This window comes from Dendrobium catenatum, unplaced genomic scaffold (assembly GCF_001605985.2).
Source record: "Dendrobium catenatum unplaced genomic scaffold, ASM160598v2 fragScaff_scaffold_178, whole genome shotgun sequence".
NCBI lineage: Eukaryota > Viridiplantae > Streptophyta > Magnoliopsida > Asparagales > Orchidaceae > Dendrobium > Dendrobium catenatum.
The window spans coordinates 761735-779487 of record NW_021318640.1 but is presented as its reverse complement, the minus strand read 5'-3'; the positions used below and the strand labels follow the sequence as shown (position 1 = coordinate 779487).

The following is a 17753-nucleotide window of genomic DNA, read 5'->3' as shown; positions in this document are numbered from 1 at the left end:
TACACTACAATTGATCGACTTCTTCATACTAATTGCTACACTAATTTGCAGCCTTATCATTTATAAGATACAATGCCAGACCATTTAAAGACTCCACCTATGGAAGTTGGTGGTTCTCGTCATCGTCCTCATCTCTGGTTATCTCCTTTCCGGTTGATTGACATGCATTATCGTTTTGTTCCTTAAATACAACTTTAGCTTCATAAGTAACTTCTTTATTTTGTATATAGTGTGCGCAATACGTACCATCTGAAATTGTATATGGCTTGGCCTAGTGTTGATTGCCTTACAATCACTTTTTGATAAAAAGTCGCAGAGAAAAAACAAGATACTTTCCTATATCACAAGGATACTATTTTTCTTAATCGTCGTCACTGTCTTACGCATCATGAAGACCCTTATGCTCAACATCCTAGCTTCCTCTTTCCATGTTAGTACATATTTCGATCAAATTCAAAAAGTTATCTTTAACTAATATGTTATTCAGACGCTCTCATGTCCACCACTCATTGAAATATAACACAACATGGAAGCTGATGATCGAATGATCATCAAAATGCAAAAAGTTTCAAAATGCGGGAGCCACTATTCCGAATGACCTTAGGGCGAAGCTATACCTTTCAGAACCAAAATGGTGATTTCTGACATTGGTATGTACAGTGGGTCCACTGGGTTGATGAATTCTCAGATAGGAAAGAACATCAAGCTTTCAGGTGCTCTCTTGAGGACATATTTTGGTAGACAATATTCGTAGGAGGAGGATTGTATTACCTTGGACAAACTACATAAGTTTAACCAGAAGAACATATCAGCTTGGAACATGAAGCGACTAATAAGAATTGTGATGCATGGAATATTAACAACACTAGATGAACATATAACACGAGAAAGTGAAGAGGATGAGGATTAGTCAACTTTGCAGATTAGGAGTGAGCATGAAGTGAATATAACTGTAAAAAAGATCCTTAACAATATTGCAAAATAATGTGCCAAAAAAATCTTAAAGGTTTCTCATGCACCTTATTAATTAATAATTATAGATATATTAAGCTAAAACTTATCAAGAGAAGTGCAGAAGTAGCACTTGAGATATTAACTAATATATCTATCATTATGAATTAATAACATTAATGCAAAATGTTCAAAACGTACTTAACACCTTGTTTTGTAATATTGTTGAAGATATTTCCTACGCTTATCTTCGTTTCATTCTCATTCTTAATCTGCAAAGTTAAATCATCCGCTCTACTAACTCGTACTATATGCTCATCTAATGTTATTAATGCTTCATGCCTCATAATTCGCATTAACTGCTTCATGTTTCAAGCTGATATATTATATTGGTTGAGCTTGTGTAGTTGCTCCACAATAATACCATTCTTCTGTTACGATTATTGTCTTCCAAAATCTATTCTAAAGAGAGCACCTGAAAGCTTAACGCTCTTTCCTATCTGTGAACTCCTCAAGCCAGTGGACCCACTGTAGATACCACCATTGTCATAAGTCACCTTTATGATTCTAAAAGGTATAGCTGTCGCCCTAAGATCGTTCAGAATTATGGCTCCAGCATTTTGAAAATGTGTACCTCAGGGATCATTTGATCATCATCTTCCATATTATGTTGTATTTCAATGAGTGGTGTGTTTAAGAGCATCTGAATAATGTACTAGTTGAAGTAACTTTCTAAATTTGAGCGAAATATGTACTAACATAGAAGGAGGAAGCTAGGCCTTTAAGCATAAAAGTCTTCAAGAGGCACAAGCAAGACAGTAGCGACAATTAAGAAAAATAGTATCCTTGTGATATAGGTAAGTGCCTTATTCCGTATATGTTCTTTTTTGTCAGAAAATGATTGCCAAGAAATCAACACTAGACCAAGTCATATATACTTCTGGACGACATTGCGCACACCATACCCAAAATAAATGAGTCACTTATGAAGCTTAAAGTTATGTTCAAGGAACAAGACGATGATGCGTGTCAACCAACTAGAAAGGAGACAACTAGAGATAAGAACAATGATGAGAATCATCAACTTCCATAGGTGGAGTCCTCAAATGGTATGGTGCTGGATCCTATGGATGTTGAGGCTGCAAATTAGTGCAACAATGAGTATGATGAAGCCGATCAATTATAGTATAATTTTATTTGCTCATTTTTGTGTGATTGAACTCATCAGGGAGATCTTCAAAAGGATCCTCGTATTTCTCTATCATCAACAACTTGCAGAGTAATCCAGATTTGGGCCGGCCAGATCATAACGAGAATTGACTAGACCTCGATAAGAGCTGACCAGATATATTTGAAATTCACATCGACTTCCTTTCATCAACCCCGCCACCACTAACACTCAGCGGATCCATCATCCTAGACCTCTTCTTAGACCTTAACAGTATGTTGCACATTCGACAAAAGAACGAGTTAAAAGAACATCGCAGAACTTCGACACCAGCGTCCCTCATGACGGGGCTAGCGATGGCTGAACCTCGCCAAAGTTGCGCGCCTCATCATAAGTGTTAGAGTCGTCCTCCTCCGACTCCGCCTGGGAGAGTGGGGAAGGCGCTTCATTGGAATCATCTTGAAAGGCAACACATAGCTCCTTCGACTGTCCGATATCCTCCACCAATTTCTTGAGCCCCTATATCTCAAGATCCATATCGAGGGTCATCTTGACATCATACATCTTTTGTTTTTGCATAAACAAGCTAATCAGCCAAGATGAAGGGTCCTAGTTGATCTCCTATGGGCTCAGGCCCTAAAAAGAAAAGCCCAAGCCCTCTCCTCCTCTTCCCCCAACACCATTGCAGCTATTGTTAGGATTTCCTTCCTTCCTTCTGGAACTCAATGTTGGACTCCTTCCACACCTTACTAACGACGACCAGAATTACAAATCTCGTCTTCATATGAATATATTGGCTTCTGTCGTCAATTTTAACGATGGCTTCCTGATGATGTCGAATTCTTTCGTGAGAGTTTCCGTACAAAATTGATCTTTGGTCCTCTTAGGCGCCTTTGAATGAGTTCCAGGATGATGAGTTTTTATTGGACCAGTGGGATTTGTGAAATGAATTCATGATTATTTACTGATTGAACTTACACCGACATCAATTATATTATCGATTGGGAATGCGAGGAAGAACGAGATGGAGAAGAACAAATTAATTTCTTTTTATAAGAAAACAATAAAGAGCTGTTTCATTTTCGTTGATTGAAATTAAACCAATGATAGGTTTCGAGGCACATAGCCGTAGGAAGAGGAGATGTGAGACACAAACTAGCCGTTCGCTGGAAGCTCCGAAAGTGGAGTGTATAATAAGGGAGAGCCAAGGATGGCACAGAAAGAGTGGAAAGAAAATCTTTTGAATCACCCAGTTAGGATGACACGTGCCAGGATGATGAAGGTTGTACTAAACTGTTCGGTGTTCCTAGATTTTTAGATGATTTGCTTATTAATGAGTAATATTTTTTTAAATAATATATAATATTAATGATAATATATATATATATATATATATATATATATATATACTTGTTCTCCCTATGAACTCTCTTGTCAAAAAGTGATTGCCAGGCAATCAACACTAGGCAAAGCCATATACAATTCTGGACGACATTGTGCTCATCGTACACAAAATAAAGGAGTCGCTTACGAAGCTTAAAGTTGTGTTCAAGGAAAAAGAAGATGATGCATGCCGACCAACCGGAAAGGAGAAAATCAGAGATGAGAACGAGGACGAGAACCACAACCTTCCATAGGTGAAGTCCCCAAATGGTCTGGTGTTGGATCTTGTGGATTGTGAGGCTGCAAATTAGTGCAATAATGATTAGGATGAAGCCGATCAATTGTAGTGTAGTCCATTTGCTCATTTTTTGTGATTGAACTCATCAGGGAGGTCCTCGAAAGGGTCCTCTTTATCCTCCTCTATCATCGACGACTTGCTAAGTGGTCTAGATTTGGGTGGGCTAGAACGCAGCGGGAATTGGCTAGACCATGGTGGGAGCGGATGAAATCCATTTGGCATCCACAAAGACATCCTTTCGTCATCCCTGCCACCATTGGCAGTCAGCGAATCTATCAACCTAGACCTTGTCTTGGCCCTTAGCAGCTTATTGCCCCCCACACACACACACACACACACACACACACACACACACACACACACGTACACACACTTACAATGATGTAGAATGCATATAAGATTTGATTTACTTTTAAAAATTCTAATCATTTGTAAACGTGCTTATAAATGTGAAATAACAAGAACGAAAGACTGGATGAATGAATGCATAAAGGAATTCAACCAAATGAAAAATTTTGGTGCATATTTACCTTTTTTTGTAAGATTAATATATCTATCTTTATTAACTAATAACATGCATGAGAAACCTTCAAGACTTACTTGGCAGCTTATTTTGCAACATTGGTGAAGATCTTTATTGAGGCTATGTTCGCTTCATGCTCACTCCTAATCTATAAAGTTGACTCATCCTCTCCACTTTCTTCTGTTATCTGTTCATTTAGTATCGTTAATGTTTCATGCCTTACAATTCTCATTAATCGCTTCATGTTCCAAGCTGATATGTTCTTCTGATTGAGCTTATGTAGTTGATCCATGTTAATACCATCCTCCTCCTGCAATTGTTGTCTACCAAACTTTGTCCTCAAGAGATTACCAGAAAGCTTGATACTCTTTCCTATTTGAGAGCACCTCAACCCAGTGGACCCACTGTAGATACCACCACTACCAGAAATCACCCTTCTTGTTCTGGAAGGTATAGCTGCCGCCCAATGGTCATTCAAAATCGTGTCTCCCGCATTTTAAAAATTTTGCACCTTGGCGATCATTCGATCATCCTCTTCCATTTTATGTTGTAATTCAATGAGTGGTGGACCTGAGAGTGTCTGAATAATGTACTGCTTAAAGAAATCTTTCTGAATTTGATCAAAATATATACTACCATGGAAGGAGAAAGTTAGGACATTGAGCATAAAGGTTTTCACGTGGCGTAAGACAGTATCAACAATTAAGCAAAATAATATTCTTGTGATATAGGAAAGTGTCTTGTTCTCCCTATGAACTCTCTTGTCAAAAAGTGATTGCCAGGCAATCAACACTAGGCAAAGCCATATACAATTCTGGACGACATTGTGCTCATCGTACACAAAATAAAGGAGTCGCTTACGAAGCTTAAAGTTGTGTTCAAGGAAAAAGAAGATGATGCATGCCGACCAACCGGAAAGGAGAAAATCAGAGATGAGAACGAGGACGAGAACCACAACCTTCCATAGGTGAAGTCCCCAAATGGTCTGGTGTTGGATCTTGTGGATTGTGAGGCTGCAAATTAGTGCAATAATGATTAGGATGAAGCCGATCAATTGTAGTGTAGTCCATTTGCTCATTTTTTGTGATTGAACTCATCAGGGAGGTCCTCGAAAGGGTCCTCTTTATCCTCCTCTATCATCGACGACTTGCTGAGTAGTCTAGATTTGGGTGGGCTAGAACGCAGCGGGAATTGGCTAGACCATGGTGGGAGCGGATGAAATCCATTTGGCATCCACAAAGACATCCTTTCGTCATCCCTGCCACCATTGGCAGTCAGCGAATCTATCAACCTAGACCTTGTCTTGGCCCTTAGCAGCTTATTGCCCCTTCGGCAAAATAAAGAGTTAGAAGAACATCGTAGGACTTTGGCACCAGCGTCCCTCACGGCAGGGCTCGCGGTGGCCGAACCTCGCCAATGTTCGCACCCCTCGTCATAGGTTTTAGATTCATCCTCCTCCGACTCCGTCTGGGAGAGTGGGGAAGGCGCTTTATTGGAATCATCTTGATAGACAACACGCAACTCCTTCGAATGTCTAACATCCTCCATCGGTTTCTTGAGCCCCTCCATCTCAAGATTCATATCGAGGGCCATCTCTGCACCAGATTTCATTTGTTTCTTCGTAAATAATCTAATCGGCTGAGATGGAGGGTCTTGGTTGATCTACTGAGGGTTTTGGCTCTGAAATGAAAAGCCCGAGTCATCTCCTCCTCTTCCCCCAACTCCGTTTCTACCATTGTTAGGATTCACTTCATTTTGGAACTCTTCACTGGACTCCTTCCACACCTTGCTACCGACAAATTGAATTAGAATTATCGTCTTCATATGGATATCTTGGCTTTTGTCATCGATCTTAAGATGGCCTCCTGATGATGGCAGGAGTTTTCGTGACGATTTTCGTACAAAATTGGTTTTTTGCTCCTCCCGGTCGCTTCAAATCAGTTCCAAGACTATTAAGTTTTGTTGGAGCAGTGAGATTTTTGGAGCGAATCCATGATCCTTCAAATGTATTATCGATTGGGAATACAAGAAAGATTTAGATGGAGAAGAACAGATTCATTCCCTTTTATAAGAAAAGGATAAAGCTGTTTAATTTTCGTTGAAACAACTCCAAAGGTGGACCGCAGAATGAGAACTGAATGTTTCGGACCACTTGGCCATAGGAGGAGGACCACCTGAAGTTGGTGGGGCGCAGAATAAGGAATTTTTATTGCCTCAGGTTACCTGACGTAGAGATACATCAGGTAGCCTATAATATATAGCCACGTGCTCTTACTCTTTACCGTGCGGCCCGACTACCCGACCCGGAACGAATATGCTCGGTATTGCTAGGTACTACTCGGTATTTGTTCGGTATTTGCTCGGTATTGCTCGATATTTGCTCGTTATTGTTCGGTATTTGCTCGGTATTGCTCTCAGCGCAGCGGAAATCCTCGCCCATCTCAACCTCTCATCCTCCGCCTCCCCTTCTAACCTCCAACGCCTCCTCTCCAGCCACAACGTCTTTTCCGAATACCACGATGGCGTCGATCGCCGCTACAGCCTCACCGAGATCGGACGAACCCTAGTCGCCGATGACGATGAGTCCAATGGAGGCGTATCATACGCACCATACGTGCTGCAGCACCACCAGGATGCGCTGGTGCGGGCCTAGCCGTTGCTGCACAAGGCGGTCCTGATACGGACGGGCCGGAACCGTTCTCGCGGGCGAACGGCGGCGTGTCGGCGTTTCATGGTGAGTTACTATAAATACCGAGCAAATACCGTGTAGTACCTAGCAACACCGAGCAAATACCGAGTAGTACATACTATGGAAGCCATACATTTATTGAGAGGTTTGATGGAGAAGTATAGAGAGAAAAAGGAAGATCTTCATAGGATATTTATTGATTTACAGAAATCATATGACAAAGCTCCAAGAGAAATGCTATGGAGAGTTCTAAAATAAAAATGGATTAATAATACTTATATTCAAGTCATTAGAGATATGTATGTTGGAGCTGTTACTTGTGTTCAAACACAAGGTGATTTGACCAAGTATTTTCCAATTTCAGTCAGATTACATCAAGGATCAACCTTAAACCCATATCTTTTTTGCTTTAGTCATGGATGTTCTTACTAGAGATTTGCAAGAGGATGATCCCTGGTATATATTTTTGCTGATGATATTCTTCTTGTTGATAAGACTAAAGATGAAGTTGAAGGTAAACTTGAATTATGGAGGTCAACTTTAGAGTCTAAAGGTTTTTGTTTCAGTAGATCTAAAACCGAATACATGGAGTTGAAGGTAAACTTGAATTATTGGGGTTTGTGACTTTGAGCGATCAAGTCATTAATAATAGTGCACATTTTAGATATCTTGGATCTATTGCTCAGAATTGATATGTATCCCTTACTTCACCATAAATGCTTCTTAGTGAAATGATATTTGGACCACATTAACTAATTTTCAATGCAAGCATTCAGATTTGTAACCACAAAATCTTATTTTTGTTCAAGCACATGAGAGTCTTCATATAATCCCACATAGCATTACTTTAAAATATGTTGTTATAGAAATACAAGTGATGAACCCTCAATCAGAAGCTTAAGCTTTTAGATTGCAAATATATTTGACTATTGATGGATCATGATCATTGATAGGCGTGTTGGAGCAATCTCTTTAGCTTCTCTCTTGTATGTAACTCAAGTAGTCAGGTGATTTTTGACTAAAATCATTGATGCACATAAGAACGTACATTAGGATTATTCATACCAAATAATTAAAATTTATATTGATTCATGAATATAAATAATTGTCCCTTCCTCAAAGGATTAAGCTTTTAGCTTAAAAAATGAGTTTGGTCGCTAATATGTCAGCACAGCTCTGATCCCTTAAGCTGGAACTCCCCAATAATCTTGAGCCAAAAGTAAATAGTATTTCATCGTGTTCTCATTTGCAGCAATTAAAAAAAAAAAAAAGAAAGAACCTGCTTATACAGAAAAGATAAGCCAAAAATGAAATATTTCTTCTACAAAATACTTCACTCTATAAAGCCAATTCCATTTAAACTAAATCTTACAAAAAATTTGGATTACATTGGGCTTTAATTGTGCCATCGTCATATTAATTTATTATTAGTATAAATAAAATGAATATTTTAGCTATAATTCTATTACTTAATATTAATTTAAAGACCAGCGTCACTTACAAGAGATTATAGAGTGAAATATTTCTTTATACAAAATACTTCACTCTATAAAGCCAATTCCATTTAAACTAAATAACCTATAAGAAAAAGTGCACCATAATAAATTTGAAACAAGATTTGCATATTGATACAATTCTCAGAATAATTGCATATCGTGAAATGCTCTAAAGCTTTTATGGTACATAGCAATATCCTTTGGATTGTTAAAAATTGTAACCGGCGTGAAATTATTAGGTGCGTACATCGAACGCCATCCAGAGCCCAATGAAAAAACGCCACATCACCCCAACTCAGTATTGCGGCTCGGTACTGCTCAGTACTGAGCTCGATAATACTCGGTACTGGATGACGTGGCTGAACCTGATATTCCTCTGGACGGTAAGCTGTGTCCGGTATCCGCACAAAATAATCTCTTGTAACCGACGGGCATTTTACTTATGTTGTAATTCTTTCCCGCATAATTGCTATCTTTTCCTCGGCAATAGTTGCTAATGGGTAGTCGAGCGAGCACATTGTTTGGATACGTAAGCTTCAGATTGTCATATCTCAAAAATACTGTTGTCAGAATATTCATCTTCTCCACAATCATCTGAAAGTTCAATTAGAAAAGTTAATTTGGACTTGAAATAAGTTCATCGAAGCGTTCCAAAAGGGGAAAAAAACGAACAACTTCTATATTACCTCCACACCATCCACTTCACAACGATCTCCCACATCGAAGGGATGCATCACAAATAAGAAAATGATGGCTTCAAAAGTCGTTTTTAATGTGTTGCCAAAGATAAACACCAATAATAGAACTTGAGAGCTAAGAAGAAGTAAAAAATGTGTTGTTGCGATGTTCAAAATAAGAAGCCAGAGAGCCATTAGTATTATGAAAACAATGATGTTTGCCATCTGATGAAGTTCGTTCATTGCTGCTTTCGTATCATTTAATGTCAAAGAAAGGGCTTTGCGATCTCTGAACGCATTGACCTGAAACATAAATATCCAATAAGATTCATATATGGTAATTCAAATATTAAATGAGCATGACTTGCTTGACCTATACCACCCAGTTCTTGAGAGTCCTCCTGCTAACTCTATTATAATCCCGTGCTCCATTAAAAAGGGCCATCGTCCTTAGAGCTTCATCTTCCCTCATGAATCGCATTACATCCACCAAGTAGATATGCCTGCAAAATATTGCAATCCTTGTCATAGGTGAATCGACCATCAACTATGAAGGAAGTTAAGCATTGAGAATATGCAAACAAAAGGGAAGATAATCAACCTGCTAAAAAGCTCAAGAAACTTAAAAAAAAAAAAAAACAATAACATCTTTTTTTCTTCTTATTTCTCTTTGTTTTTGGTTCATCCTTCCCTAACAATAACATCTCTACACAATGTGTTTAATTATATTGGGGAAATTGCCTAAAGATCATAGTATTTTAAAACTTTTAGGGGGGTGGGGGGGCAAGACCTTAAGGTGGATCCACCCATGTATGCATATTACCAAGGCAAAATGAGAAAGAAACTTCCTCCAAAAGTTGAAAACAGTAAAAGAGCTCCATTTTAAAATGGGATTCTCTCAAAATTTTAATATTTGATTTTATTTTTTAGACAGAGAAAATTAATTTTTATTGAAAATCTAAAGTCATAAAATAGATCAAGTTACACTTGTTAAGGTAATTGATAAAACTTGATATATATTTATATAATACTTGTGCCTATATATACACAAATATTACATAAATTATGAAAGAAATCTCAAGCAATAGATGATAGTAGGTGCACAAGGAGGGTGCAACAGGGATGGTCCCGAGATTGGGATTTTGAGGTACTATCATATACGGTTAGAGGGACAACATATGACAGTGATTGCAAAATAAGGTATAGCCAAAAAAAAAAAAATGATTTCCTTATTTCCAGGTGACTATAACTTACATTTAGGCCATTTGATAATGATACTTCAATTTGTCTTCTACTATCGAATATGAATAGTTAAAATTGACCAGACAAGATCAAAATATACAATAAGGTCAAGTTTTGTACTTTCTTGACACATTGTTATCTTATAAGAAGGAGGTCACGATGTAAGTTGAGATTATAGCAACACCTAGGATATAAAAAATGACATTCTTCTAAGAATTTGAACCAGGTCATTTACTTCACAATCATAGCTGCTCCTACATTCCAAAGGTTTTGATCATCAACATTTGCATGTATGTCTCTCTCTCTCCATGTGTACACACACACACATACAACGATGTAGAATGCATATAAGATTTGATTTGCTTTTAAAAATGTAATCATTTGTAAACGTGCTTATAAATGTGAAATAATAAGAACGAAAGACGGATGAATGAATACATAAAGGAATTCAACCGAATGAAAAATTTTGGTGACATATTAACCTTTTTTGTAAGATTAATATATCTATCATTATTAACTAATAACATGCATAAGAAACCTTCAAGACTTACTTGGCACCTTGTTTTGCAACATTGTTGAAGATCTTTTTTGCGGCTATGTTCGCTTCATGCTCACTCCTAATCTGCAAAGTTGACTCGTCCTCTCCACTTTCTCGTGTTATCTGTTCATCTATTATCGTTAATGTTCCATGCCTTACAATTCTCATTAGTCGCTTCATATTCCAAGCTGATATGGTCTTCTGGTTGAGCTTGTGTAGTTGGTCCATGGTAATACCATCCTCATGCTGCAATTGTTTTCTACCAAACTTTGTCCTCAAGAGATCACCAGAAAGCTTGATACTCTTTCCTATCTGAGAACACCTCAACCCAGTGGACCCACTATAGATACCACTACTGCCAGAAATCACCCTTCTGGTTTTGGAAGGTATAGCTGCCGCCCAATGGTCATTAGGAATCGTGGCTCCCACATTTTGAAAATTTTGCACCTCTGCGATCATTCGATCATCCTCTTCCATTTTGTGTTGTATTTCAATGAGTGGTGGACCTGTGAGTGTCTGAATAACATACTGCTTGAAGAAAGCTTCCTGAATTCGATCAAAGTATGTACTAACGTGGAAGGAGAAAGCTAGGACTTTAAGCGTAAGGGTCTTCATGAGGCGCAAGACAATGGCGACAATTAAGCAAAATAGTATTCTTGTGATATAGGAAAGTGCCTTGTTCTCCCTCAGAATCTTCTTGTCAAAAAGTGATTGCCAAACAATCAACACTAGGCCAAGCCATATACAATTATGGACGGCATTGCGCACACTGTACACAAAATAAAGCAGTCGCTTATAAAGTTTAAAGTTGCGTTCAAGGAACAAGTTGATAATGCGTGTCAACCAACAAGAAAGGAGAAAACCATATTTGAGGACGAGGACGAGAACCAACAACTTCCATAGGTGAAGTCCCCAAATGGTCTGGTGCTGGATTCTGTAGATGGTGAGACTGCCAATTAGTGCAACAATGAGTAGGATAAAGCCGATCAATTGTAGTATAGTCCATTTACACATTTTTGTGTGATTGAACTCATCAGGGAGTTCCTCGAAAGGGTCCTCTATCATCAACGATTTGCTGAGAGGTCTAGATTTGGGTGGGCTAGAACGCAGCGGGAATTGGCTAGACCACGATGGGAGCTGATCAAATCTATTTGGCATCCACAACGACTTCCTTTCGTCATCCCCGCCACCATTGGTAGTCAGCGAATCTATCTTTCTAGACCTTGTCTTGTCCCTTAGCAGCATATTGCTCTTTCGGCAAAATAACGAGTTAGAAGAACATTTCAGAACTTTGGCACTAGCGTCCCTCACGGCAGGCCTCGCGGTGGCCGAACCTCGCCAAAGTTCGCGCCCCTCGTCATAGGTGTCAGAGTCGTACTCCTCCGACTCCGACAGGGAGAGTGGGGAAGGTGCTTTATCAGAGTCGTACTCCTCCGACTCCGACAGGGAGAGTGGGGAAGGTGCTTTATCGGAATCATCTTGATAGGCAATACGTAACTCCTTCGACTGTCTGACATCCTCCATCGGTTTCTTGAGCCCCTCCATCTCAAGATTCATATCGAGGGTCATCTCGGCACCAGATTTCTTTTGTTTCTTCATAAACAGTCTAATTGGCCGAGATGGAGGGTCTTGGTTGATCTCCTGGGGGCTCTGGCTCTGGAAAGAAAAGTCCGAGTCCTCTCCTCCACTTCCCCAAACATCGTTCCTACCATTGTTAGGATTCACTTCCTTTTGGAATTCATTACTGGACTCCTTCCACACCTTGCTACCGACGACCGGGATAAGAATTCTCGTCTTCATATGGATATCTTGGCTTCCATCGTCGATCTTAATGTTGGCCTCCTGATGATGGCCGGAGTTTTCGTGACGGTTTCCGTAGAGAATTGGTCGTTGGTCCTTCCGGTCGCCTTCGAATGAGTTCCAGGACAATAACTTCTTGTTGGAGCAATGGGATTTATGAAGCGAATCCACGATCCTTCAAATATATTATCTATTGGAAACAGGAGAAAGATTTAGATGGAGAAGAACAGATTCATATCCTTTTATAAGAAAAGGATAAAGCTGTTTAATTTTCGTTGAAACAGACCGCAGAATGAGAACCGAATGTTTCGAGCCAAGTGGCCGTAGAATGAGGACCACCCGAAGTTGGTGAGGCGCAGAATAAGGGAGCCGAACGTTTCGGACCACATAAGAGGACCAGCCGTCCGCGTTTGCTGGGAGCTCCACATGTGGCAAATTGAAGAGAACCGCTATATTAAACAAAACAATTATTTTATTGGAAAATATTTGTTTAAGACTTTTATTAAAATCTTAATTTAATGATCAAACAATAATGACAGGTGATTAAGTGCCAAAGTAAAGATATCGTATTTATTTTGACGTAAACATGTTGCAAAAATAATTAAATGTATATTTAATCATGCCTTTAACATTTGATTGGTCTTAAAACATTTCTAGTAACTGATAATTAACTAATTAATTTCTAATAAATTTCAAATTCTTTAACTCGACAATCATTTTTAATAAAAAAAAAACACACACTCAAAATAACAAATATGTTCTTGATTTTTAGTATTAATTCAACCATTTTCTAATCTGTCTAACTGCCCACAACGCATGCTAATTCTTTACGAGAAAAAAAAAAAAAAAAAAAACAACGGTTAGGCTCAGCTCGATTTATTTGTAGCTCTAATTTTAAAATTAAAAAGCGATTAGGTCAATATATGATATTAAAATTCTTACAATTATTTTCTAATCAATATAATATAAATTTTAATTTATTTGATGTATATTGTAGTCATCTTAAAATATATTTATAACTGAGATCCAATGTAATGGAAACTCAAACTCAAATTATTATTTTTAATTAAAAGTTAATTAATCAATTCGATTTTTTATTTTACCCTCAGTCAACTTCTCATATTACGGTTAGGGCTTAATGTTAGCATCGCGCTCGCCGTCACCCGCTGCCACGCTCTCTGCTGCTCAGGTCGGGTCGGATCAACTCGACAACCCGCCAGGTCGGGTCTGGGTTCAAATTTCCGACCCGTTTACCTACCAGGGTCGGGTCCGGGTTCAAATTTCTGACCCGTTTGAACCCGGATTAGTTTCGGATTCGACCCGAACCCAACCCTTGACGCGAAATTGACACCTACATAATTATCAGATGATCTTTAAAACATGATAAATACAACAAACCGGCGATGTAAATTTTGACAAATATACCTTGACGACTTCAGGAGACCAAAGAGGTGGACTTCCAGTTGGTCAAGATGGACAGCTTCAGGGGACCAAAGAGGCTTCCAGAGCCCTCAAAATGCAGGTTAATTTGACAAATATATATAAAAAAAAATAAATTCAATGATTTTTAAATAAGTATTATTATATAAATAATTTATATTATATCATCTTAAAATAAATTCAATGGCTTCAAAATTTAAGCTTACCAAAAATTTTGATTACATTATAAACGAAATTAATATTTTAGCTATACTTCAATTACTCAATATTAATTTAATATTTTTATATAAAATAAATTAATATGAATAAAAAACTCTTATATATAAGATTAATTAATGATGCATATAATATTCTTAATTATGAATATAAATTCAAAAAAACTAAAATTTTAGGTAGAATTATCTGTCATAAATTTTTTCGATCTTATTGACTTCAGCTTAGGGGCGAAGCACTTTTCTATCAGGACCACAAAATTGCACTTGCTGATGAGAAACCCTGAGGATATCTAAATACCAAATATAATAGAACATAACATGTAACTCATTTTGATATGTTGATAGAGACTTTAGGCTACTAATCAAGAGGTCTGAATTTGAGTATTATGTTTGTGATATATGTATAAATGTCTTAATTGATCTAAATGTCTCAAAAAAATATAGAACATAGCACTGATCCTTATAAATAATAAACAGTACATTGAATTACCGCATTAAAGTTGTATTATATTTGGGTGATAATTAACAACTGCTGCTTAAAATTCTTGCATACTAAATCTATATAATTAATACGTATTTACATCTATAATTTTTAATTTTTTTTAATTTTAGGATATAACATTTATTTTATTTAAATAATTTAATAATAATATTATTATTTTGATATCATACAAAGATTAAAATAATATAGAAATAAATATTAGATGCAGAAATGCATAGTAATTCAATGATATATGTCAAAGTTCTCTCTGTCTACCTAATTATGCCCATATATTCACTTGAATAAATTCTTAATCACGCACAACCGAATCACGGGCAAACTGCTGCGACATCATCGACAAGTTCAAGAATCAGGAGATCAAAGAACAAATATCTTTCTTGTAGGAGAAGAACGTTTATTACATCCAGTGAACGTACGCTCCTCTATGTTCGATTTTAGACCAAAACAGCGCAATACCGAGTTTTTTTAAAAAACTCGGTACAACTCGATACTCGGTATTGCGCCTTTTTTGCCTAGATCCGAACGTAGAGGAGCGTACGTTCACTGGATAAAATAAAAGTTCGTAGGAGAAGGCGCTCTCAAAAGGATTTATTATTTTATGTGGAATTCGGAGAGGGTCCAGAGATCAATTAAAATATGTCAAATTACCTCATTGCTTGGCACTCGCACTCAGTACTCTTCGGTATTGCTGGATACCTAGCGCTTAACTGGATGATTCTCCAATCTGATGTCCGCACAGAATAATAGCTCAACATTCATCAAGCAGTGGCTTGAAATAGAGTCACCAGTTTGATCTACCGAGCTCCGAACTTGTCTTCTTCCTCGCCGTTGCCCCGAGCTTACCCGAACCCGAGCTCCCTTCAACTTTGGCTATCGAAGAGAGCAAGACTTTCTTACTATTTTTTAAAGAAAAGTTTTAATATAAAAGGTTCTTAAACTCAAAATTTTTTTATTAAAAAACTGATATAAATTTAATAAGAAAACTGTTTAAAATTATGCCTTTATTATTATTTATTTGAGATAACTTTTTAACTGCTTTGCTTTCAAATAATAATTACATTTTTTTTCACAACTTCTTTAATTGTTTTTCAAATATTTCTAAGATAAAAAATTACTTTATACAATCATAATAATGAACTTATTTTCCTCTACTAACTTTATAATTAATTTTATACCAAATAGACCCTTATCCATCTCTGTAACTTTTGTATGAGTTCAATATGGTCAGGAACATATATGTCATTTCCATTGAATATTTGAATGCTTGGATGCCTTCAGAGTTGTCAACAATATTGTCTTTCAGGATTCATTTCTACTGATTCTGTCCTTATTTTCTTATATTCTTATAGATAATCTCAAATGTTTCTCATCCTTTCTGCTAAACGCAAGCAAATTATTTTCTTCAGAGTTCAAACTAAAAAGCTGATTAAATCGATATACTTTAAATTAGAGGAAACAGTAGTGATTCAGATGAAACAATTTGAGCATATGCATACAGATACAGAGATGATATAATTTTATGACCTACGAGAGAGATTTTCACCATACGAATAATAAAAAGATAAAAGAGCTATTAGAATTCTAAAAAATCTCTTAGTAAGAGGATCTTAGTATAAGAATTTCTTAGAATTATCTCGAAGAAAGTAAAATATAGAGCTTTTTCTTCAGTGTTAATTCTGTTCAAGGATGCTAAGCTTTTTTTATGATTTCTAAAGAGGAGACTAATGCATTCACAACATTGCATTTCATGAACATGGAGCTTCATGGAGAAGAACCAAGTATATAGCATTTCTTCTCTTTGCTATCTAGATTCACTCAACCGCATTAACATAATAAACAGAAAATAGATGAAAAATACTGCCATACTTCTTAACAAAAGGAAATCTATAAATTATCTTAGGATTTATTTGTGACAGTTTTTTTTATTATTTTCTAAAAAAAAAATTATATTAAAAACTGCTGCAGTAGGAAAATTGTTCTAAACAAAGCCTTAACAACATATTTTTTTAAAAGTTCATCTGATTTAACAACAAAGAAGAGTCAATGTAATAATGTTAAAGCAGACCTTAAACCTTTACCGCAGGTAGTGGGAAAGCTGTGCTGCAACTTTGCCTAGCCCATGGCTGCATATTAATTATATCACTTAAAGTCTACAGTAGAAGAAAAAATAATAACGGAATTGATTCACACAATCCAAAATATGAAAAGCAGCAAGATTGCTAAAAGCAACTCAAGTAATATGCCGGTAACGAGTATTTGAGAGGCGCGCAGATGCGAAAAAAAATGTAAGCTTCATAATAATTGTGAAATGATTTGTAGCTCTGTCCAAGCACAGCATATCTAACAGGAAGCAAGTATAGTGCGGGTTTAAAGCTGTTTATGGTATTGCTTCATCAAACATATATTAACTTAAACAAAATAGATCAACAAGAATTTCAAGAAGGTGAGACCTATTGAATTATAGGTGTTATTAACATTTTTTAAAGAATGTAACTGATTGCTAACTACAGAGCTCCTTCAAAGATGATTAGGGCTTGTTTATACGCGCTTATTGTTTGTTTTACAATAATATAAGGATCCTTATAGCAATGAATAATATTTAGGTGAAAAGTTTTAAGAATTGGAATGCCATAAAAATTGCTTTAATGTAATGGAGCATGAATCTAGATGCATCTTTAAATTGAAAACTTTCGAAAGTAAATTCAGGACCATTGGAACTCTAATTTCGGCAAATTTATGGTCAAATTGAATTTCTCGACGAGTCGAACCCAATGATATAAAAAATGATCCAATCCAAGTCTGAATGAGTCAAAATCAAGCACTTGAAGGGT

General features: G+C 36.9%; 2 protein-coding genes across 2 annotated transcripts in view; both read right to left on the bottom strand.

Moving 5' to 3' along the window:
* Positions 1–8613: 8613 nt before the first annotated feature.
* LOC110112194 (mechanosensitive ion channel protein 5-like) lies at positions 8614–12991 on the bottom strand. The gene is made up of 4 exons (XM_020844328.2): positions 10979–12991; positions 9565–9688; positions 9195–9488; positions 8614–9102 (listed from the first exon to the last, which is right to left on the bottom strand). The coding sequence occupies exons 1-4, from the start codon at positions 12763–12765 to the stop codon at positions 8827–8829; spliced, it is 2481 nt and encodes an 826-aa protein (XP_020699987.1). The 5' UTR covers positions 12766–12991; the 3' UTR covers positions 8614–8826.
* Positions 12992–16796: 3805 nt separating this feature from the next.
* Positions 16797–17753, bottom strand: part of LOC110112197 (electron transfer flavoprotein-ubiquinone oxidoreductase, mitochondrial) — a 46191-nt gene continuing 45234 nt past the window's right edge. Inside the window, exon 18 of the transcript XR_003699987.1 lies at positions 16797–17045. The gene's annotated coding sequence lies outside the window, so the exon portion shown is untranslated. The remainder of the gene's footprint in view (positions 17046–17753) is intronic.